At 42.4% G+C, this 24,490-nt stretch overlaps 1 protein-coding gene across 3 annotated transcripts in view; it reads right to left on the bottom strand.

Annotated features, from left to right (window-relative positions):
- Window positions 1–24,490, bottom strand: part of DSN1 (DSN1 component of MIS12 kinetochore complex) — a 44,865-nt gene that overhangs the window by 4,797 nt on the left and 15,578 nt on the right. For 2 of the 3 annotated variants that reach the window (XM_056570651.1, XM_056570653.1), the window contains exons 3-8: window positions 23,754–23,827; window positions 21,516–21,588; window positions 18,902–18,989; window positions 16,619–16,678; window positions 10,669–10,740; window positions 5,465–5,612 (exon numbers count right to left, since the gene is read on the bottom strand). In XM_056570651.1, coding sequence (XP_056426626.1) covers window positions 5,465–5,612; window positions 10,669–10,740; window positions 16,619–16,678; window positions 18,902–18,989; window positions 21,516–21,588; window positions 23,754–23,827 — 515 coding nt within the window. Of the gene's footprint in view, window positions 1–5,265; window positions 5,387–5,464; window positions 5,613–10,668; window positions 10,741–16,618; window positions 16,679–18,901; window positions 18,990–21,515; window positions 21,589–23,753; window positions 23,828–24,490 lie in introns of those variants that run through there. The other variant, XM_056570652.1, reaches the window with a different exon arrangement.

The following is a 24,490-nucleotide window of genomic DNA, read 5'->3' as shown; positions in this document are numbered from 1 at the left end:
GTTGTCATGGAGGAAAATGAGGAGGCAGTAATGGGCCCTGTTATTCATAGGACAGACGGGGAACTTTTGCCATTCACCTCTTTTGGAGTAAAGGTTAAAGGAGATCTCCAGCGAAAACTAACTTATGCCCTATCCACAGGATAGGGGATAAGTAGCTGATCACTAGGGGTCCGACCAATGGGGCACCCCGTGATCACCGGGACAGGACCTCGGCGGCTCAGGTAGGAGCGTGTGTCATCTACCAGTAGAGGACACGTGCTCCATTCATTCCTATGGGAGCGCCGAGTAAACAGGAGTACAGCTCTTGAGCATCATCGGCGCTGTCATATCAGCTGCCGGGAGCAGTGTCTAATGCGGACATCACCAATCATGTTGATGCCCGGAATTAACCCCTTAAATGCGTCGATCAAAGTTTTGAAGATTGAACGATGGGGACCATCGCAGTGAAATCACAATGTCCCATTTAGCTTAGAGGATGGTGGGAAGAACCTTGCCTGCCTCTTCGGCATCCAATCGGTTCTCCAAGGCTCCAATCTAATGATTGCCCATAATAGTCCCCTATGGGGGACTATAAAATAGTGTGAAAAAAAATTTGATAAATAAATCACAGGCCCTGCCTTCTCCCTGCTGCCTGGGCTCCTTACATGACGCTGAGTGCACTCAGCCCATCACCGACCAAGGCGGGACATCGCTGCGGCCGGCGATACGCTGACTGCAGTGTGACGATCCGAGCCCAAGAAGCAGGGAGCATGGAAGCACTGGAGGAACAGGATGCCGATATCAATGCAACAGGGAATGTAGGAAGGAAGGAGGAGTTAACTCCTTCAGGACGAAGGGCGTACCTGTGCCTTGCACTATTAACCCTTTAGACGCGTCGATCAAAGTTGATCGCCGCATCTAAAAATGAAAGTAAACGCTTCCTGGCAGCTCAGTCGGGCTGATCGGGACATCGCGATAAGATCAGCTAGGACGCGTCCGATCAGCGTTTGGTTGCTCCAAGCTTGAGCTACAGGCTTGAGCAATTGAGCCCCTATCTCGCTGATCCGTGCAAATCTATGGCTTTGCAGGGATCAGGGTAAAAGATCAGTGTGTGCAGTGGTATAGCCCCCTATGGGAGCTATAACACTGCAAAAAAAAAAAAAAAAAAGTGAAAAAATAAAAAGTTTGAATCACCCCCCTTTTCCCATTAAAAAAAAAAAAAAAAAAAAAAAAAAACAACAACAGCGTAAATAAAAATAAACATATGTGGTATTGCCGCGTGCGTAAATGTCCGAACTATAAAAATATATAATTAATTAAACCGCACGGTCAATGGCGTACGCGCAAAAAAATTCCAAAATAGCGTATTTCTGGTCACTTTTCTTTTATCATGAAAAAAAAAAGAATAAAAAGCGATCAAAAAGTCCGATCAATACAAAAATGGTACAAATAAAAACTTCAGAACACAGCGAAAAACATGAGCCCTCATATTGGCCTGTACGTGGAAAAATAAAAAAAGTTATAGGGGTCAGAAGATGAGAATTTTTAACATATAAATTTTCCTGCATGTATTCATGATTTTTTTCCGAAGTACGACAATATCCAACCTACATAAGTAGGGTATCATTTTAACCGTATGGACCTACAGAATAAAGATAAGGTGTTATTTTTACCAAAAAATGCACTGCGTAGAAACGGAAGCCCCCAAAAGTTACAAAATTAATTTTTTCTTCAATTTTGTCGCACAATGAATTTCAGTTTCTCTGTAGATTTTTGGGTAAATGACTAATGTCACTGCAAAGTAGAATTGGTGGCGCAAAAAATAAGCCATAATATGGAATTTTATGTGGAAAATTGAAAGCATTATGATTTTTAGAAGGTGATGAGGAAAAAATGAATATGCAAAAATGGAAAAACTCTGTCCTTAAAGGGTAAAAGTTCGTTTTTTCTTCATTTTTGCAGCCAGGGCACAGGGGAAGTGAAAAGTGTTGTGCCGCACATCTCCTTTAAGAGGTTAGGATAGTACCTACCGCCTGAGATGGAAAATAAGCACTACAATACACAAAAACAGAATTTTTTTTTTAAAGAGGTCTCTACATCTAAAGTGCCTTTGCCACCTGTAGGAGATACAGAGCTGCAGACCCTACCAGTTAGGGCATTAAAAGGGAAAAGTAGGAAGCAGAGGTGCATACAAGATGGTCACGCTGGGATTTTAAATCTAGTTGGTTATAATAACTGTACGAAGTCCAATAAAAAGGAAGTAATTTTAGGGGAGTCTCTAGTAATGGGATTCCCTTAGGTTGTTTCGTGTATAGCAAATAACATGGGCTCCAAAGAGATCGTTCGTACAGAGCTCCATACTGGGAGCATGACTCCACCCGCCTCGCGGACCCTTCTCCATATGCCCAAACTGGTGGGGTCTGCAGCGCCGTATCTAGTGCAGAGGTGACAGATTCAGTTTAAGGCTTCCCCAATACAAAGCTGAACACACTGTTTTGACTATTTAAAGGGAACCAAATCAGCAGATTTTACCATATATCATGCTTGACAATGTGTTATATATGCTAAAATCGTTATCCTCACCATCCCCGGAGAACCTTTTTGCCCAAGGGAAGGTGAAGATATTAAGTAACAAAGTCGTAGTCCCCTGGGCGGGGACTTATGCTTACCAGCACCCGTTGCTCCGGCCGTGGCCCCGCTCCGTCAGCTTGGGTCATTGCTTGGTTCCGTAAGCAGATGGAGCAGAGCGGTGACACGAGGGGATGTGACCACTGTCGGAGCTAGTAAGTATAAGTCCCCGCCCAGGGGACTAAAACTTTGCAACTTAATATCTTCACCATCCATGGGGGCAAAAACATCCCCCAGGGATTATGAGGATAACGATTTTAGCATATATATCGCATTGTCAAGCGTTATATATGCTAAAACCTGCTGATTGGTTCCTTTTAATATGTATGCCGACTTCCCCACTTTTCTCATTGACACAGTGATTAGTTATCTCATTGCTGACTTGAGCTTGGCTGTGTGCCAGCAGTACACGCAATTACTTCCCCTCCTTACATCTCTGGCCAATCACAGCAGAGCACAGGACCTTTTCCTCTTTGCTATACCATATTGTAGTGCTGGTGAAAGGGCACTGAACAGGCACAAAGTACAGTACTATAAAGGGCATGGGGGGAGGGGGAAGAGGTTACTGATCCACTGGGTTTAGCAAGGTGCTTTGAAAGCAAAAATTAATTTTAGTTCTTTAGGAACAGAAAAATAAAAGCTTAATATCTACAAAAAAAGCAGCGCCACACCTGTTCTCATGTTCTGTGATACTGCAGCTTGGATTCACTGAAGTTACTGGAGCCAAGGTGTAATATCGTCACCAACTGTAATGTGACACACGAGTGCATTTTGGTTTTGCCCCACAGGGTTTCTCTCCTAAAGGGATGTTGTATATATTTAAGTTGTAATACCACACATAACCTTAAGACTGGTTTGGTAGGTTTTTAAAATAAATGATCTCTGTTTTTCAATTTCTGGATAACCCAGCAAGGAAGGGGTTACATTAAGCACTGAACTGCTACTGTTGCTGAGAAGACAAAAAGGAAGGGGGCAGATTACACTGCAGCACTGTGCACGTACTTTAGTAGGTAACACTGATTTTTATAAAAGGGATAGCTGCCCTGCACTTTGATGGCAAAAGATGAGAGAGGCTTCTCAGAAACTTTATATATTGATTTAATTCTGTGCATCTCAACCCATGTCAGGGAATGCTGGGAGTTGTAGTTTTGCAACAGTTGGAGGCACACTGGTTGGGAAACACTGATCTAACTTTTACTAGCGAGAAATTACCCCTGCGATCTCAAGAGTGGGGACCATGTTAAAAAGAAACGGTAGGTTGCATATGTGCACTGCTGATCCATTAATTCACCTATGGGACTGGTCAGAGATAGCCGAGTATAGCATTTGCTTGTTTCCATGGCTCCCGCTGAGAATGGATAGAACGGTGGCGCACACGCTTCATTCTAACAGAGACTGAGGCATTGCCATTAACTTTTTTCACTGCATACTGCTTACTGAGCACTGTGGAGGTTGCAAAAGTGATGCACTACTATCTAATCCTCATGCCACTACTATCTTATCCTCAGGGTCCTTAGCGGTCTTGATGGCTGGGCACCAGATTAAAGGACCAAAAGTTTTAAACCCATGCTGTACATTTACTATGCCGCAGATTTAAAGCCCATGATCACATATCGTACATCTATGGTGTGTAGTCCTAACTGGGTAGAGAGTTAGTTTCATTTGTCAAAAGTTTAGATTGCAGCAGCTCTCAGTCCAATGACTTGCTGTAATTAGTACAGTGACCCCCGACCTACGATGGCCCCAACATACGATAATTTCAACATGCGATGGCCTCTCAGAGGTCATCGCATGTTGAAGGCAGCCATGACATAAACGGCTATCTGGCAGCGTGGACTGCTTCAGCTGCCACCGGATAGCCGTTTACGGTGCCCCGTGTGGTCCGCTGACGATCACTTACCTGTCCTCGGGGCTCCGACGCGTCCTCTTTGGGATCCCCTGCATCGTCGGCACTCTCCATCATTGTCATCACGTCGCTGTGCACGCCGTCCCGTCATCCAATAGGAGCGGCGTGCGTAGCAACGTGATGACTGAGAGCGCGGTTGCCAGGGAAGCAGAGGCCTTGCCGGAGCGTCGGGGACACAGCGACAGCGACGGACCGCGACATCCCGGGCAGCGGTGACAGTCCGGAGCGGCGGGGACAGGTGAGTACAACTTTCTCTATCAGTGGTCTATAACCTGCGGACCTCCAGATTTTGCAAAACTACAACACCCAGCATGCCCGGACAGCCAACGGCTGTCCGGGCATGCTGGGTGTTGTAGTTTTGAAACATCTGGAGGTCCGCAGGTTGTAGACCACTGTCCTATACTTTACATTGCACGGATCCCTCAACATACAATGGTTTCAACAAACGATGGTCCGTTTGGAACGGATTACCATCGTATGTTGAGGGATCACTGTACTAGCAAGCTTAAGTGCGCAGCATCGCGCTTCAATCCCCATCAGATGCCCAATCCAAATCTTTTACTCCACAGACTAATGAAGTGTCAGATGTGATTGACAGCCGGGGAGTGAAGGGTATTGCCGTGCACTTCTCAGGCACAGTAGATCTCAGGACTGATAACCTGGTATGATCTAAACTTTTGACATGTCAAGTTTAATTATATAAAAAATAATGAGCAGACAAGATATATATCTATAAGCCTTATCCCTATAAGGCCATATTTTATGGAAGGATGGTTCCTTATAGTTTGGTAAAGGAGAAATCAATCATGATGCACTTTATCATCCCCCTTGAAGATTAACACGAGCCCGACACATAGACCAACATACATACATCTAGGAAAAATAAGAAGTTGTGCTCAGGTAATGGTCTTGACAACAGAAAGGTGACATTTTCTCCAACATGAAACATACCACAGTTTCCATGCAGTCAAATACTGCCCCCTGCTGGTGTAAGATAGCGCCGTAGTCCGGTTTGCTTTGAAGCACTTGATTTTGGGAAGACGGCAGATCAGGAACGCTGGGAGAGGAGCCGTTATTCACTTTGCTTTCTTCAAGATGCCTTTAGAAATAAGAGAGTAGATAAAGCTTATACTAAAGGTTATCTAGAAAGTATTGATTTTTTGGACAACGGCATTTGATATACAGAAATAAATAAATAAATGACTACTGAACCGCTTCCTTTCAGAGCAGGCTGGGGAAAAAAACCTGGGTCGTCTGATCCCTGATTAAGATTGGAGTAGAGCCCTGTCCCAATGTCACTGAACATCCATCTCATGTAAAGCACAGGAAATTGACTATAAAGTCCTAACGAAATGGTACAGAGTCCCGGTACTCCGTGCCAAATTCTATCCAGGGGTTCCCGATGTATGCTGAAGATGTGGGGGGACTGGAGGCACAATTCTCCATGTCTGGGTTACTTGCCCCTCTCTAAATGACTTCTGGAAACAAGTCATGGATATCAATTATCACATCACTTCTGTGAGTCTTCAGAAAACCCCACAAAAGTTCTTGCTGTCCAGCTACCTAGAGGAACCACCGGGTTGATCTCTTTCTTACTCTTAGCAGCCAGGACAGTTATCCCAACACTATGGAAGTCCCCTCTTCCGCCCACCATTACGTCCTGGGCGATTCCAAATGCCAGCTGGACAAGTACAGCACAGTCTGGTACTCCGGGCGGACTTCCTGTCCTCCCAGGAATACGAGAACCTACACCTCTCTGATTGAGTCTTGGAAACACAGGACCCCCCCCCCCCCCCCACACACACACACACACACTTGTCTCCTCTGACATTTCTAGTTCACAAGGTACGTCCAAAGCTTATCCATATGTCCTTTATTTTTCTCCTCTCCTTATCTGCCTCTTCTCTTTCTCTATCCCTCACTTTCATCCTGTCCTTTATTCCCCCTCCCTTTAAAAAAAATAAAAATGATATTATATTATAATATATATATACATACATACACATACACACACACTATATATTATAGTTCGGGCATTTATGCACATGGCGATATCACATATGTTTGTATTTATTTAAATTTTTTTTCTAACCCCTTAACGACGCCGGACGTAAATATATGTCCTGGTGAGCTGGTACTTAACACACCAGGACGTACATTTACTTCCTATGCATCGGAGAGATGCTTGGGTCATGCACGACAGGTCCCGGCTGCTGATAGCAGCCAGGGATCCGCCGGTAATGGCAGACATCCGCGATCATGCGGACGTCCGCCATTAACCCCTCAGATGCCGTGTTCAACACAGATCACGGCATCTGCAGCATCGCGGTCACTAAAATTGATGATCGGATCGCCCGCAGCGCTGCCGCAGCGATCCGGTCATCCAGAACGGCAGACGGAGGTCCCCTCACCTGCCTCCGCTGCCTTATTCGGGTCTTCTGCTCTGGTCTGCGATCGAGGAGACCAGAGCAGAAGATGACCGATAATGCTGATCAGTGCTATGTCCTATGTATAGCACTGAACAGTATTAGCAATCGATTGATTGCTATAAATAGTCCCCTATGGGGACTATTAAGGTGTAAAAATAAGTATTAAGTATAGAAGTTAAAAAAAAAAAAAATAATTTGAAAAACCTCCTCCCCCAATAAAATGTAAATTGTCCCATTTTCCCTATTTCACCCCCAAAAAGTGTAAAAATAATGTTTTATATACATATTTGGTATCGCAGCGTGCGTAAATATCAGAACTATAAAAATAAAATGTTAATGATACTGTACGTGAACGGTGTGAACGTAAAAAAAAAAAAAGTCTGAAATAGCTGCTTTTTTTTATAACATTTTATTCCAAACATTTTTTTTTTTACAAAAAAATGTATTAAAAGTTTTAGATAAGCAAATATGGTATCAATAAAAAGTACAGATCACGGCGCAAAAAGTGAGCCCTCATACCATCGCTTATATGGAAAAATGAAAAAGTTATAGGTTTTCAAATTTTAAACGTACTAAATTGATTAAAAAGTTTGTGATTTTTTTTTTAAGTAATAGAAAAGTATGTTATCAAGGGTATCATTTTAATCGTATTGACCCAAAGAATAAAGAACACGCCATTTTTACCATAAATTGTACGGTGTGAAAACAAAACCTTCCAAAACTGCGGTTTTCATTTTAATTTTCCCACACAAATAGTATTTTTTTGGTTGCGCCATACATTTTAATTTAAAGTGAGCGATGGCACTACAACGGACAACTGGTCGCACAAAAAACAAGCCCTCATACTAGTCTGTGGATGAAAATATAAAAAAAGTTATGATTTTTTGAAGGCGAGGAGGAAAAAACGAAAAACGTAAAAATAAAATGTTCTGAGTCTTTAAGGGGTTAAATAGGAGATTGGGGGGGGGGGGTGATTTGAACTTTTATTAGGGAAGGGGTTAAATCACACTTATTAACTTTTTTTTTTTTTTTTTGCAATGTTATAGCCCCCATAGGGGGCTATAACATGTAGTACATTGGTTGCCAGCACTGTCCAATGCTATGCCATAGCATTGCATTGATCAGTGTTACCGGCGGTTGAGTGTTCAAGCCTGATTCTCAGGCTTGGAGCAATCAATCGCCAGTCGGACCACCGCGGTTTTGCTGCAGTGATCCCGATCAGCCCAAATGAGCAGCCGGGAATGCTTTTTCTTTTTTTTTACATTTTAGACGCGGCGATCAAAGTGTCTAAAGGGTTAATAGCGTGTGTCACCGCGATCGGTGAAGCACACTATTAGTCCCGGGTCCTACCTACCGTTAGCAGCTGGGACCGACTCAATATGACGCAGGGTCACCGCGTGACCCAGTATTATATCGCGGGAGCAGGCGCAGGAAGTACAGATACGCTCTGTGTCCCCAAGAGGTTAAAGTGTACCTGTTAACAAAATGTAGATAATACCATTATATGTATATTTGTAACATACATTGGTTAAAAAAATATGTATAATTTTGTCCCTGCAGTTATTGCCTGTGTGTTTCTGTGAGGAGTGTGGGAGGACAAGTGGGGCTCTGTGCACTGAGGAAAGGCAGGGTTATGTGAACTTAGGCTCTGTGACATGCTCCCGGCTCACACAGCAGGCTGACTGACAAGCCAGGAGCCTACACAAAGCCCTGCTTGTCTCACTCACACTTCCTGCATTTGGACGCCTCAGAGACACACAGGCAACAGCTGAAAGGACAGCATTTTTTCACCCAAAAATATGCAAAATTTTTTATACCAATGTATAGTAGAAAAAATACATATAATGGTGTGATCTACATTATTTAAAGAGTTTTATTTACGACAGGTACACTTTAAAAGTTAAATGGGCACTGTCAGATACAAAAACTTTTGATATGTTGTAAAGCATTTATAACCAATAGTTTTGCACTTGCTTTTATTAGAATATTTTCAGTATTTCATACTGAAAAAGCCAGTCAAACAACTGCCCCCCCTGCCTGCTTGGACACATACTAGTCCTGCTGTGTCCATGCATCATCACCTATGTCATGGACACACTTCCTTGATTGACAGCTGGGAGCGCAGGGCTCATAGCTGGAGGAAAAATACTGTCAGCTTGTGTCCCGCTACTGCCAGTGAGGACAAGCTGGGAGTTGTAGTTTTGCTAATGCTAGGGGAGATGTGAGCAGACAGCATACTGAGGGAGGGGGCGGAGACCAGCGCAGTGAGGCCACACCCCCTCCCTTTGAGAGGAATTCAGACTAGTGAGCTAAAATAAAACTGTAATAAAAAAATAAGTAAAAGGTGCTAGACACATAAAAATTTGAAGTAAATGGTCAGGATTAGGTACAGAGTTATATTTAAAAAAAAAAAAATTCTTTTTTTTGTTGGATCTGACGGGTACGCTTTAATAAAAACGTATTGAAAAAAAAGTAATGAAAATATCTAATGCCACAAAATTTTTAAACATTTCAAAACATTTATGTGGCTTTATTTTCCATATCACTGTCTAAGGTAGGCCCCCTTGACACTACGGAAATGTGCTTGCAGGAGCCTCCTATTGATTTTAATGAAATTCCAGTGCAAACTGTGGAATTTGGGCAGCGGAAGTTTTGCAATCCCTTTTTAGTCGAAAGAATGAACACGTTCATGCTTTTGACAACGCTCTTTGATGGAAATCCATTTATTCAATGGGATTCTCTTTTTTTAGATGCTTATTTCTGCAGATAATTTTAGCGTGAAATAAGTGCCAATTCTAGAGCGTGCAAACAGAACTGCACTTGGAATAACTAAGCAGAAATTATGTAGTGTGAACGAACCCTTAAAAAGAAATCTTCAGCTATCACAGTTTTTACTCTGCGGCTTATAACAGGCTTAGAAATTGGCCCTTACTTAAGTTAAACTTTTTTTTTTTTTGTACTAGTCCTTTTTTCCCCCTTTTTCTTTTAAATAAAAGTAGTAATTTTCACCAAGTTTTTCTAAATGTGGGTGTGTGATTTTAATCCTTTGTTCCCTTTATATTTATTTTTACTGGTCATGATAAAAGTTACGTTTTATAATGTGAGGGATAAATAAGGGCTTGGGTGCCTTTGGGCACAATTGATGTATGGAAAAAAACTCTGATCCCAGCCATATAACCTGCTATAGTCAATGGTGACTGCATTTGTACATTATTATGGGGGCTGCCATCTTGCCCGAGCTGTTTTTAACAGTATTTTGTTATATGCTTTACGGGAAGCCCCATGGACATAGACAACAATAGACAGACACTGTCCCATTTACATTAATGGAAAATGTGTCTGGGCATTTTCAGAGCCCTGAAGAGGTCATTCATTCTACAGGGAGGGGTAGGCTTAGCTCTGAGCTTTAGCTATCATAAAGATCATATCTATCGACTGGTGTCCCCTTTCACTGAAATGCTGTGCCGGCCTCCTCTTTATCATCACATCCAGAATAGGAAGCCTCAGCTTAGTTTTAGTCCTAGTGGCCAAAATAAAACTGCAAGATTTCAGGTTTACTTTAAAATAGATAGCAAAAAGGGAAACTTGGTGGGGGTTGTTGGAAAACACACACAATCGTAAAAATATTTTACCGGGAAAACAATAGATCATTTTCTGATGACACATTCCCCTTTATGTGAGGCAGCAAACATAAAACAGCCATGTAAGTGTCCCAATAAAACTTACCTGGATAAGACCTCCGCTTTCTCTTTGTAATCTTTGAGGAGCTCTTCCCATCGTCTGGACTCTGTAGTGAACCTGCGAACACAAAAGGCTTAGCTATGAATCTGTAATAAAATGTCGCTCATTTGGAATTAGTACATTGATCAAAAGAATGTTACTTCAAAAGAAGTTATCCCGTGGATATAGCCCGCCTGCTGCCTTATAAATAGGCTGTAAGGCAGGGAGCGGCCGTATTAGTCACGGCAGCTATAGGTCTGCCAGGCACCGGGGGGGGGGGGGGGAGGAGCAGTGACAGCTCCGGTGCAGGAGGTTGCTCATCCGTGGTGTAAGGTCTGGTGAAGACGGCCAATTAATAGACTCTTCCTGTCTGCATTTCCTGAGCCGCCACCAGGGCAGTCATGGGTTTCTTCACATTCTTACATCCAGATGACTCTCCTCCAATCTTATTAATTACATCGAAAAGTCTTTGAAGTTTCCTCTTAGATCCATTGTGAAGAAGAAAAGCCAATAAAATGAGAACAATTACCCGTACTTATTCTAATGCCATGGTCTGTGCTTTACTTTTCTCGATAAAGTGTCAGAGATAACTACACAATGTTGAAAAGTTTCTGCTTCTTACACAGTATAAGACACATTTTTTCCCCAGGTTCATACTTTTACATCAGTCTGTAAAGGGCCCTTTTATATAGGCCGACGGACAGCAGATAAGGGCCGATCTCTGATCAGCACTCACTTGCTGGATCATCCACGGGGCCCTTTAAATTCATCATCACTTCTTTACACAAGATAATGTGCGAGCCATAACGATGATTTTATTGGCCACATAAAAAGATGCGATCAGTCGACGAACTGGTGTTTCTTGTTCGCTGACCCTTTTATCTTGGCTAATTATCAGGAAAATGTATATGTAGGAAAGCTCATTCACCTGATAATCGGACCCGTATAAAGGGGCCTTTAGACCGGATGAGAACATTTATTTTCACTCAGCACAGACCAGAACTGAACAAAACCCAGTTGAGAATAGAGGTCAAATGTTCCCCGAGGTAAAATCCTCGGCCACTGAGACATTCATGCCATATGTCGCTTCCAAACTTTACCGAGCCCTATAATGGATTAAAGAGGTTATCCTGAATTTCAGAATTATTTAAAACAAGAAAAATTATAGCCACCGCCTTCCAAAAACACCTGTCTTCTGGTTGTGTGTGGCATTACAACTCGGCTCCATTCATTTCAATGAAACTGGGCTGCAATATCACACACAACCTGGGGACACAGGTGAAGCTGTTTATTTTATTTTTTTTCAATCCATGAGATAGATAGATATAGATATAGAGATAGAGATAGAGATAGAGATAGAGATATAGATATATATATATATATATATATATATATATATATATATATATATATATATATATAGAGAGAGAGATATTATATATATATATATATATATATATATATATATATATATATATACACACACACACACACATATATACACACACACACACACATACTATGGAGGAAAATAAGTGTTTCCAAACAGCTGGTAGCAGAATGTTAAAGGGGTTCTCCACTGCCTTAACCTACTTTTGGCAGTTAGTTAGTTCTGTGGCTATACGTTATTATGGCTTTTTTTCATGTTGCTAACAGTTCTGTACGTGGTGTTTTACTTACCTTTTTTCCAGACCCGGAAGCTGATTTCTTCATTTGCTTCCTGCTTTGCCTCGACCATAGTTACATAGTTACATAGTTAGTACGGTCGAAAAAAGACATATGTCCATCAAGTTCAACCAGGGAATTAAGGGGTAGGGGTGTGGCGCGATATTGGGGAAGGGATGAGATTTTATATTTCTTCATAAGCATTAATCTTATTTTGTTCCAGGAATGTATCTAATCCTGTTTTAAAGCTGTTAATTGTTCCTGCTGTGACCAGTTCCTGAGGTAGACTGTTCCATATGTTCACAGTTCTCATGGTAAAGAAGGCGTGTCGCCCCTTGAGACTAAACTTTTTCTTCTCCAGACGGAGGGAGTGCCCCCTCGTCCTTTGGGGGGGTTTAACCTGGAACAGTTTTTCTCCATATTTTTTGTATGGGCCATTTATATACTTATATACGTTTATCATATCCCCCCTTAAACGTCTCTTCTCAAGACTAAACAATTGTAACTCCTTTAATCGCTCCTCATAGCTAAGATGTTCCATGCCCCATATTAGTTTAGTCGCGCGTCTCTGCACCCTTTCCAACTCCGCAGTGTCCCTTTTATGGACAGGTGCCCAAAACTGAACAGCATATTCCAGGTGAGGCCGTACCAATGCTTTATAAAGGGGAGTATTATGTCCCTGTCCCTCGAGTCCATGCCTCTTCTTATACATGACAATATCCTGCCGGCTTTGGAAGCAGCAGCCTGACATTGCATGCTATTCTGTAGTCTGTGATCTACAAGTACACCCAGATCCTTCTCTACCAGTGACTCTGCCAGTTTAATCCCCCCTAAGACCACTTTGTTTCTTTTCTTCCGCCGCCATCTTGCCATCGGGACGTCACCGTGGAGGGTGGTGTGTTGGTGGCTGGCCTGCCCCTCGCTCCGTACGTGCCCGCCTCCTGCGCGACAGAATCCTCGGTCGTCATCAGCGCGCACCCTCCTTACTTTCAGCTTCTTCTAAGCTGAATGCAGATTGGGCTGCTTTCGGTGAATCAGATGCAGTGATAGGCGCATGCGCAGTTGGTCCTCGCTCTGGAGGATCATCTGCGCATGTGCCATAGTGATGTCAGAGCTGAGTTCCGGAGCGCTGGACAGCTCCTGAAGGTTTGCTATGGCAGTGTTTCCCAACCAGGGTGCCTCCAGCTGTTGCAAAACTACAACTCCCAGCATGCCCAGACACCCGAAGGCTGTGGAGAGAGGACCAACTGCGCATGCGCCCATCACGGCATCCGATTCGCCGAAAGCAGCCCAATTGTATTCAGCTTAGAAGAAGCTGAAAGGAGGGTGCGCGCTGATGACGACAGAGGATTCCTTCGTGCGGGAGGCGGGCACGTACAGAGCGAGGGGCAGGCCGGCCTCCAACACACCACCCTCCACGGTGACGTCCCAATGGCAAGATGGCGGCGGAAGAAAAGAAAAAAAGTGGTCGAGGCAAGGCAGGAAGCAAACGAAGAAACCAGCTTCCGGGTCTGGAAAAAAGGTAAGCAAAACACCACGTACAGAACCGTTAGCAACATGAAAAAAAGCCGTAATAACATATAGCCACAGAACTAACTAACTGCCAAAAGTAGGTTAAGGCAGTGGAGAACCTCTTTAAACAGATTTGTAAATTACTTCTATATAAAAATCTTAATGTGTACCTGTCATTTACAAAAACTTTTGATATAATGTAGATAGCAATAATATATGTCCATTTAAAATTAAAATTATTTTTTAAAAATGTAACCAATTTATAAGGTGAAAAATGCTGTCACTGCAACTATTGTGTGTGTCTCTATGAGGAGTCCAAATACAGGAAGTGAGGGCGGGACAAGCAGAGATCTGTGCAGACTCCTGGCTTGTCAATCATCCTGCTGTGTGAGTTAGAAGCATGTCAGAGCATCACTGTACAGAGCCCCGCTTGTCCTCAGTGCACAGAGCCTCGCTTGTCCTCAGTGCACAGAGCCCCGCTTGTCCTCAGTGCACAGAGCCCCGCTTGTCCTCAGTGCACAGAGCCCCGCTTGTCCTCCCACTCTTCCTGTATTTGGTTTCCTCACAGAGACACACAGATAATAGCTGTAGGGACAAATATATACATATGTTTTAACTAATGTATAACAAATTACATATAATTGTATTATCTACATTATATAAAAAGTTTTTGCTAACAAGGGGTACATTTTAATCCTTCCAGTACTTATCAGCTGCTGTATGCTCCAGAGGAAGTTGTGTAGTTCTTCCCAGTCTGACCACAGTGCTCTCTGCTGCCACCTCTGTCCATGTCAGGAACTGTCCGGGGCAGGAGAGGTTTGCTATGGGGATTCGCTCCTGCTCCAAACAGTTTCCGATACGTACAGTTTCTGATAAGTACAGTAGAGACAGAAAAGAACAACTCAACTTCCTCTGATGCATACAGCAGCTGATAAGTACTAGAAGGGTTAAGATTTTTAAATAGAAGTAATTTACAAATCTGTATAACTTCCACCAGTTGATTTTAAACTTTTTTGCCTCCAGAGAACTGCTTTAGGGTCTATTCATGCGGCAGAATTTCCGCATGTGGAATTCCGCACAGGTTCCGCCTCAAATTAAAGCCCAATAGAATTCTATCCCACAATACCACACACCAATGAGACATTCCAAAAATTCTTAAAAGGATTTTAAAAACGTACTATGCGTTACGAAACCGGACCGGTTTTGTAACGTGTAGTACGTTTTTTAAATAAATCGTTTTTAAAGAATATTTGGACTGTCTCATTGGCAGTGCCCTGTGATCCTCCGGTGGAGAGTGGTGTGTGGTATTGTGGGATATTATACACGCCTGCGAGCGTGTGGAGGAAGGAGCAGCAGCCTCATATGATTAAACGCTTAAACGTGTTTCCGGTATTTCGCACAAACATCTTCGGTAGTTGGTCCATGGCTCACTGATTTTACATTTGTAAACCTGAAGGTGTTACACCAGGAAGCGCTCCTGTTTTTCTCTTGTTTCAAAAGGATTCTATGGGATTCCGCACTCCCATTCACACTGAATTTCCGCATGCGGATTTCACACAAGCCAGAAACCACCCAAATGAATGCAGAAACGGAATTTGTGCGAATGTGTAGAAATTCTACTGTGTGAAGAGATCCTAAGGCTGGCTGTTGCCAAGCATGCTGCGCACTGCAGCTCTATTCACTCAAGGGGGACAACTAACCTCATGAACAGTGGGTGTTTCAGCTCCACAAGATAGCATAACTTTTAATCTTCAGAAGAATTTAGATAGTCAGCACTCACTGCATCTTCTTACTTCTTTATTTATACTTACATAAAAATCCCATACAAAAGGGGGAGGGACGAACAGTGGGAATAAAGCATAAGGCTACAGCAGCTGTTTCACACTACCTAGTGCTTCCTCGGGCCCAAGGAAGCCCTCTTGGGGTATGGAATTTTTATGCGAGTATAAATAAAGAAGAGATGTAAGAAAATGAGGTGAGTGCCGACTTTCTATGTTCTACTGAAGATTATATTATTGTACTTTGGAGTCTCAGCACCACGTTCCATCTTGGATAAGAGTAGCCATCCTATATACTTTTTTGCTGCTATTTGAATTTGGACATTATGGAGTAGCGGTAGTGTGCCAATCTGTTATGGTCTCTAACAGTATTTATATTTAACGATTGCTTGTGAGCTTGTTACAGTGTAAAGCTGGCCAGACACATACAAAAAGTTGTCATCCGTCCAGTTTGCCGACAGCTGTCTCTCTCCTGGCCCCCCATAAACATGCGTGATCAGCCATGTGTGTACGTGTAAATGGGAACGCATGTGGTGACAGCTTATCTCCTCTAGCTGAAATCCAACATGTCAGATTCTTCTCTCCCACTACACACAGTAGATAGCAAGCTGGTTCAAACAACACTTAACTCACTGTTTTCAAGCTGCCGCAAAACTACAACTACCAGCATACTCAGACAGCCAAGGGCTGTCTGGGCATGCTGGGAGTTGTAGTTTTGCAACAGCTGGAGGCACTCTGGTTGGGAAACACTGACTTAACGAATGCATATGGTTAGATTAAAGGATGGTTTCTTTGACTACGGGATGAGAAAAAAAACTGGTGGACACATTTATTAAAATTGAAAGTAACAGCAAACGGATGTCACTACCTAAGGGATCTCTACTCTGGCTATTGGGGTGGAAAGAGAATGGAGTGCAAAACCTCATGTGTGATGTGTATATGCGGGATTTACAATAAAGAACGATGATACTCCAAAATAATAGAAAAAGAGAAAAACTTACTTAGAGATACTGTCATTGATTTCCACCTGAGCAACTTCAAATTCTTCACTTGGCATGAAACTTTTAAAAAGGGGAAAAATATACATATTAACTAAGTTGAAATAAATGTTGTTCTAGTCAAACAATGTTATAACGTCACAATGGGTACGGCTAAGGGCTCACAGTGCTGTCGGGCTACGTTATGTGGAACTCCATTGGCAGCTCTGTCAAGTTTAATGGAGAAAAAATAAATGAAATAGTGCAAGCACTATTAAATGGGTACTCCACCCACAGACATCTTATCCCCCTATACCAGCCCAAAGCCAGCATTCTAAACATACCATTTAGAATGTCGGGTGCTGCACGGAGATCGCTGGGGGTCTCATCGGTGGGATCCCCGCAATCAGACATCTTATCAGATGTCTGAGTGAAAAAAATGCTTTCAATTTCAACTGATGCAAGAAAGTTAAAATAGATTTTTAAATGACATCTTAATCTTAATCCTTCCAATACTTATCAGCTGCTGTATGCTCCAGAGAAAGTTATGTAGTTCTTTCCAGTGTGACCACAGTGCTCTCTGCTGACACCTCTGACCGCATCAAGAACTGTCCAGAACAGGTGCAAATCCCCATAGCAAACCTCTTCTACTCTGGACAGACATAGGGTGCATGCACACCACGTTTTTGCCATACAGTTCCTGTATCAGGTTTCTGATTTAAAAAAAAAACGGATTCCTCAAAACATGTGTACAAATTTACACCGTATACAGTTTGAAAATGATGTCCGGTTGCATCAGTTTTTTAAAGAAAAAAACTTATACATTTTTAATTTTCACTCCATTATGAATAAAGTTTCACTTGTTTGATTGAAATTCCAAGAGAAAAAAATTCTGCAAAGTCAAAAACCGTATGGTGAAAATCGTACGCAATACCATTTCCATTGACTCCCATTTTAAAAAAAGAAAGCATATACGGTTTAGTACGGTTTTTCATCAGGACCAAAAAACATGGTAGTCTACAGTTTTGGGTACAGGTAAAAAAAAAAAAAAAAAAACGAAAAAAACCGTTTAAATAGGCAAAACGTACTAAACCGGATGATGCGTTTGACATACGTTTTACAATGCATACGGTTTTCTATAAGGTTCCATGCAGTTTTTAACTTGAAACTGTATACGGGGACTGTATAGCAAAAACGTGGTGTGCATGCACCCATAGACAGAGGTGTCAGCAGAGAGCACTGTGTTCAGACTGGAAAGAACTACTCAACTTCCTCTGGAGCATACAGCAGCTGATAAGTACTGGAAGGAATAAGATTTTTAATTTCCTGGCACCAGTTGATTTGAAAACATGGTTTTCCACCGGAGCATCCCTTTAATAATAGCACATCTACAGTATATCTCCAGGGTATAATAAGATGATACATTTTTCATGTTAAAGACCATGAGCTATACTTGATTTCTATTGAAACCCAAGTACGAAAGAGAAGCAGGTGACTACAGCCCTTTACTAAGGCTCTGGTCTTTTGATCACTGACAGAACATTCTTTACGCTCTGCGGGCATTGATTCCATCAGACAGGTGCCCACACTATGAAAAAAAGTTTATATCAACAACTCATGAGAGGGGAAAAGGAGAGGATTCTACACGTAACAAAGTGGAAAAGGGAAGCTTAAAGCGTTACTTTCATTACCATAAAACTTTGGCATGTTGCCCAGACATGTCAAAAGTTTAGATCACACTAGGACTCAGTCCTGAGACTCATTAGAATTAGGAGTTATAGCGGGGTGAAGCATACAGCAGCACGCTTCACTTATAATCTATGGAGGGCATCAGATAAGGTGGTCAGCTAAGGAGCAAAACATGCGGGGGGGGGGGTTTGTAGTCAGAGGTTGTGGGGGCGGGATACAGCTGGAGGCACACTGAGGGTTGGGTCACCGTCAGATCTGCTGCATAAAATACTCTGCAGATCAGTGTTGTGTGACTCTACCCTAAAAAGGAGTATTCCAGGAAAAACACTGGGGGGGGGGGGTAAATTTATCAAAACCTGTGTAAAGTAAAAGTTGATAGATTGCTAATAGATCGGATCGCTGCTTTCTTTCTTTTTTTTCTTTTCTTTTTTAGAGGCCTTTTTTTGAAAAATTTAAGAAGCGAGCTGATTGGTTGCTATGAGCAACTGGTCAACTTGATAACTCTCCCCCACTATCCACTGGAAAGTAAGTGTACGATTACTAAGGGTCTATCGATAAAACCAATGTATACAAACCAACTGTATTCAACTTGTACAAGTCAAAACAAACACTATTTACCTGGTTGGCTTTTCCGTACATCTTATCAAAGTTCCATCACGGGACAATCGTTCTACGAAACGTTTAAACTTCTCTTTCACTGACACGGCTGAAAGAATGGATTCACCAGTTATTATTTGCTTTCATGCCAGTCAACACCTAATAACTAACACCTATTACTGTGTCCTGCGTAGATAACGGACAGAAAAAAGTAAGACTGTTCGCACTACATTAGCAATGTGTCCTGAAGGTATAAGTTGGGAAATACTCTGGATGAACACCGCTGATGAAAGTCTCCTATGTATGTCACTGTATAGTCATATCATGCCATTCATTAAAGGAGTAGTCCACTGCTGAAAAACAGTCCACGATCTCCTGTACAGGGCCCCATGGCTCGCTGGCCAGATAGCGAGTGTCGACCACCGCATGAAGCGGCGGCCGACGCACCCCTCAATATATCGCTATGGCAGAGCCGGAGATTGCTGAAGGCAGCGCTCCGGCTCTGCCATAAATTTGCATTGAGGGTTCGTGCGGTGGTCAACACGCCCCCTTCCCACAGGCTGCCAGGGCCCCGTACAGGAGATTGCGGGGGGCCCCAGCGGTCGGACCCCCCGCGATCTGAACTACTCCTTTAAATCATAAGGCTTCATTCTCACAACATCCTTATTCACAGACTATTCTTCTTTCGTAAAGTGTACCTCTAATGATAATCCCTGCGGCAGGATACCTGTTTAAATTACACAGCAACTTCTGAGTCAAAGACTGACTTTCCCGAAGACAATCGCAATATGGAGTCAGATTTGCCAGAAGTGCCATTGCCTTGCATGGGACTTCTGGTAAGTACGTCTCCAGATCAAGATAGTTATGGGGCAAAACTTGGGTTTAGAAGTTGCTGTGAATTTAAACAGATAACCTGCCACTGGAACCATTATTAACCTGTATTCCCACTGTGCCCCGAGCTTCGTCTTCTCCATCCCATCATAAAGAAAGGGTCTACCTAGCCAATTACTTGCCGCAGCAGTGACCTGCTTCAACCAGTTATTGGCTGAGTGGGCACCGCCTATGGGTCGGGACAGAGAACAGGAGATTGCCAATTGGTAGCAGGTGAGTACCTGTTTTTATATTTTACTGACAACCCTGAGCGCCCCCAGATATAAAAATCTTACTGCGGACAACCCCTTTAACCTATAGCTTAACCGTATTTTTCGCCGTATAAGACGCACTTTTTCTTCCCCAAAACTGGGGGGAAAAAAGTCGGTGAGTCTTATACGGCGAATACACCCCTATCGCGGCGGTCCCTGCGGCCATCAACGGCCAGGACCCGCGGCTAATACAGGACATCACCGATCGCGGTGATGCCCTGCATTAACCCTTCAGACGCGGCGATCAAAGCTGACCGCCGCGTCTGAAGGGAAAGTGACACTAACCTGGCTGTTCAGTCGGGCTGTTCGGGACCGCCTCGATTTCACCGCGGCGGTCCCGAACAGCCCGACTGAATAGCCGGGTTAGTGCTTACAGGACACCGGGGAGGGACCTTACCTGCCTCCTGGGTGTCTTCTCCGTTCAGGGATCCCCTGTATGGCCGGCGCTCTCCTTCCTCGTCATCACGTCGTCACGTACATGCGTCAGCGTGCGTAACGACGTGATGACGGCGACGGAGAGCGAGGATACCCGGCCGGCAGCAGAGACGTTCCGGAGTGACGGGGACACGGAGACAGCGATGGAGCGACATCCAGGCCGGCGGTGACGGGTCCGGAGCGGCGGGGACACGTGAGTATTACCTCCTATGCAGTGGTCTTCAATCTGCGGACCTCCAGATGTTGCAAAACTACAACTCCCAGCATACCCGGACAGCCGTTGGCTGTCCGGGCATGCTGGGAGTTGTAGTTTTGCAACATCTGGAGGTCCGCAGATTGAAGACCACTATTGGGTTCAAAATCTTAATTTTTTTAGATTTTGCACCTATAAATTGGGTGCGTCTTATACGCCGGTGCGTCCTATAGGGCGAAAAATACGGTAATTGTGATATAAAGGTTTACATTTTAAATTGCGTTATTGAGGAACATGAATGCAGTAATAAGAATCCCTGTTTGGCACCTAGAGATGTGGCTGGTCTAGCTAGATCACTCCTAATAGTCAGTATAGTGTTAAAGAGTACCTGTCACTAATCTAAATTTTTTATATATTGCTCCTTATGTAATTATAAGACACTTTGTTATTTACTTGCTGTTAAAATTTTCAACCTTTATGTTTTTAATGTGATAAAAAAAATGGCCACTAGTTGCCTCTGTTCCGTTTCCTGCCACAAGTCAAGCAGTTAGTTTGGTCTCCTTCCGGCCTGGCAGGAGACCAATCTCAGGAAGTATGTGAGGGGGATGGAGAGTCACTGCTCTCACATGCTTCAGTGACCTTGCGTCTGCTGGGGAACGCCCACTTTCTCCTGCCGGGAGCTCACACAATGTGAGCAAGGGGAAAGGTATGATACAGAGGTTTTTAAAACTCAGAAAATCTTTCTAAGGGCAGAAGGGGGTGTTAGGAGTAGTTAGGGAATATAATCTAAGTTAGTATAGAAAATATGGTTTGATGACCGGTATTCTTTAAAAGGAAATTTTTAATAAAGGGACAAAACACTCACTACTGACGTTGAATGATTCTGCGCCAAAGCCATCTGTAAGAGAAAGCGAGTTTTCCAAGCTCCGAAGGGAGAACTTCACATAAAAGATAAAAAAGGGAAGGTGGGGGCAAACATTTCATTAAAGAAAATATAACAAGCAAGTTAATATATTTATTTATCTTTTTTTTAATCTTTTTTTTTTTTATTCATTAATGTTTTTCTTCAAAACATCACAATTTAAAGCAAAATTCTAACAGTTCGGAACCTCTGGTGCTTTGTATGCAGGAAACCTCATAACATTGGCATTCTTAAATAAAATTAAATAAAAAAAATGAAAATAAAAAAAAAATTAATAATTGTCACTTTCCAAAACATTTACCCTTAAAGGATATAGGACGTACCTAAACACCCTGGTTACTTGGTACTTGGCGCACCAGGATGGATATGGTCCCATCTGAACTATGAACATACATTTTGAGTCCCATCCGCAGAAGTTTTTCTTGCTTCTTAGTTCACACAGCCGTCTAGACCCGTCCCGTTCTTCTCCCGTCAAAAATAAAAATGGACTTTAAAAAAGACAGACAATAAAGGATGCAAACGGACGTTATCCATTTGTATCCGTTATTGTTGAGTTAACAAAAAAATAAAAAAATTTTTTTGTTCTGGAGCATGCTCAGAAGTAAAAACGGATAAAAAAAAATGGATTGAAAAAACGGATGCAAACAGATGACATTAAAGGCTCATCAGTTTTCCATAGACTTCAATGTTAAATTTACTGTATCAGTTTTTTCTTCCGTTTTTTTTGACGGAAGAAAAAATACTGCATGTGCCGTTTTTTCAGCCATCCAAACAACGGAAATGAGTGCAGAGGGGTACAAACGCATGTAAACAGATTGTAGAAAAATCCAATTGACATGAATGTGATTTTTTTTAAACCGTTTTCAATCCGTTTACAGCCTGCAAGAATGGAACCGAAACGGGGATATAAAAAAAAAAATAAAAAAAAATAACGGGGACAGACGGCCGTGTGAACGCACCCTTAGACTGCGGTTCCCAGCTCTATCAGCTAGTGGCAGATATCCGCAATCACACTGATGCCTGCCATTAACCCTTCAAATGATGTGATCGATACTGATTATAGCATCTGAAAAATTACAACCCTCAGAGATCTGATGAATCAAGATGGCGGGCGGAGCACCACTCACCTTCTCCACTTCTGGCAGACCATAGAAGAAGATCGACAAAAATCACTAATCTGAGCTATGCCTATGCATAACACTGATCAGTATTAGCAATAAAAAGATTGCTATAAATAATTCCTCATAGTGATTTAAAGGGGTACTCCGGCCCTAAGACATCTTATCCCGTATCCAAAGGATACGGGATAAGATGTCCGATCGCGGGGGTCCCAATGTCGCGCCCCGACCCCTCAATGCAAGCCTATAGGAGGGGTGTGACGGCCATCACGCCCCCTCCTATAGGCTTGCATTGAGGGGGCGGAGTCGTGACATCACAATACTCCGTCTCTGTGGTAGTGAGGCTTCAGACACAGAGCCTCCAGCGCTGCGTGCAGCAAAGACAGGTGGGTGCTGCATGAGAGATTGCGGGGGTCTCCAGCGGCAGCCCCCCCCCCCTTGATCAGACATGTCTTAGGGCCAGAGTACCCCTTTGAAAGCTTTAAAAAAATAAATAAAAAAAATGTAATAAATGTGAGTAAGCCCCTCCCTTAATAAAAATGAAATTTCCCTTTTTTTTTTAAATAAAAATGTTAAAACAAATTAACTAACCACATTTGGTACAAACTTAAATTATGATCTTATTAAATCATGTATGGTGAGCGGTGTAAATGTTAAGCATACAAAAGTCAAAAATTGCTGATTATTGGACACTTCTTATTCCAGAAAAAAAAATTAAAAAAAATGAATAAAGTGATCACATATATGCAAAAGTGGTACTGATAAAATAGACAGAACTAAAAAAAAAAAAAAAAAAAAAAAAAAAAATGTTGCGCAAATGGAAAAATATAAAAATTATAGGGGCTTAAAACATACTTTTAAAAAAAATCCGTCCAGGCACACTGTAGTTTTGCAACATCTGGAGGTACCCTTGTATAAGCCCCACTGCATTCTATGAGCCTTCTGTTGGACTGTCCTACACAATGTCTCCTACACATGTGAGCATAGGGCTGGCCGTGATGGTCGTAAGGCAGTGAAAGTTTCCTGCGCTCTACAGGCATGTTGGTCATCATCAATTACTTACCTCAAAGCAAGACTGCAGAAGTTCAGACAACCGATCGCTTTCTGGTAATTCCAAACTGATGGCGTCACTGAGCGCTAACAAAACAAAAATATATAGACACATGTCAATGGAAATATAGATTATGTACAGTACCTCCTCACTCCTAGTGCTGGAAGAGGACCTGTCATCTCTCCTTTCTTGTCTGTATTACTAAGTGACTGAATTTCCCATGAACAGATGAGTAAAACTACTGTAAAATCGTCTGAATCTACATCTAACAGATCGGCCATTTATCCATTAGTCTGCCAAAATTAGTTCTGCTTTCAACGTGCTCCAGTTGCCTGTAAAATGTTTTAAAGGGGTTCTTTTTATTTATTTATTTATTTTAAATCAACTGGTGCCAGAAAGTTAAACAGATTTGTAAATCACTTCTATTAAAAAATCTTAATCCTTCCAGTACTTTTTAGGGGCTTTATACTAAAGAGAAATCCAAAAAAGAAATGCTTTTTCTCTGATGTCATGACCACAGTGCTCTCTGCTGACCATTTTAGGAACTGTCCAGAGCAGGAAAAAAATCACCATAGCAAACAAATGCTGCTCTAGACTGTTCCTAAAATGGACAGCAGAGGTCATTTCTTTTTTGGATTTCTCTTTAGTATACAGCCCCTAAAAAGTACTGGAAGGATTAAGATTTTTTAATAGAAGTGATTTACAAATCTGTTTAACTTTCTGGCACTAGTTGATTTAAAAAAAAAAGA

The sequence above is a fragment of the Hyla sarda genome, chromosome 4 (assembly GCF_029499605.1).
Source record: "Hyla sarda isolate aHylSar1 chromosome 4, aHylSar1.hap1, whole genome shotgun sequence".
Lineage (NCBI taxonomy): Eukaryota > Metazoa > Chordata > Amphibia > Anura > Hylidae > Hyla > Hyla sarda.
This window is presented reverse-complemented; position numbering and strand designations above follow the sequence as displayed.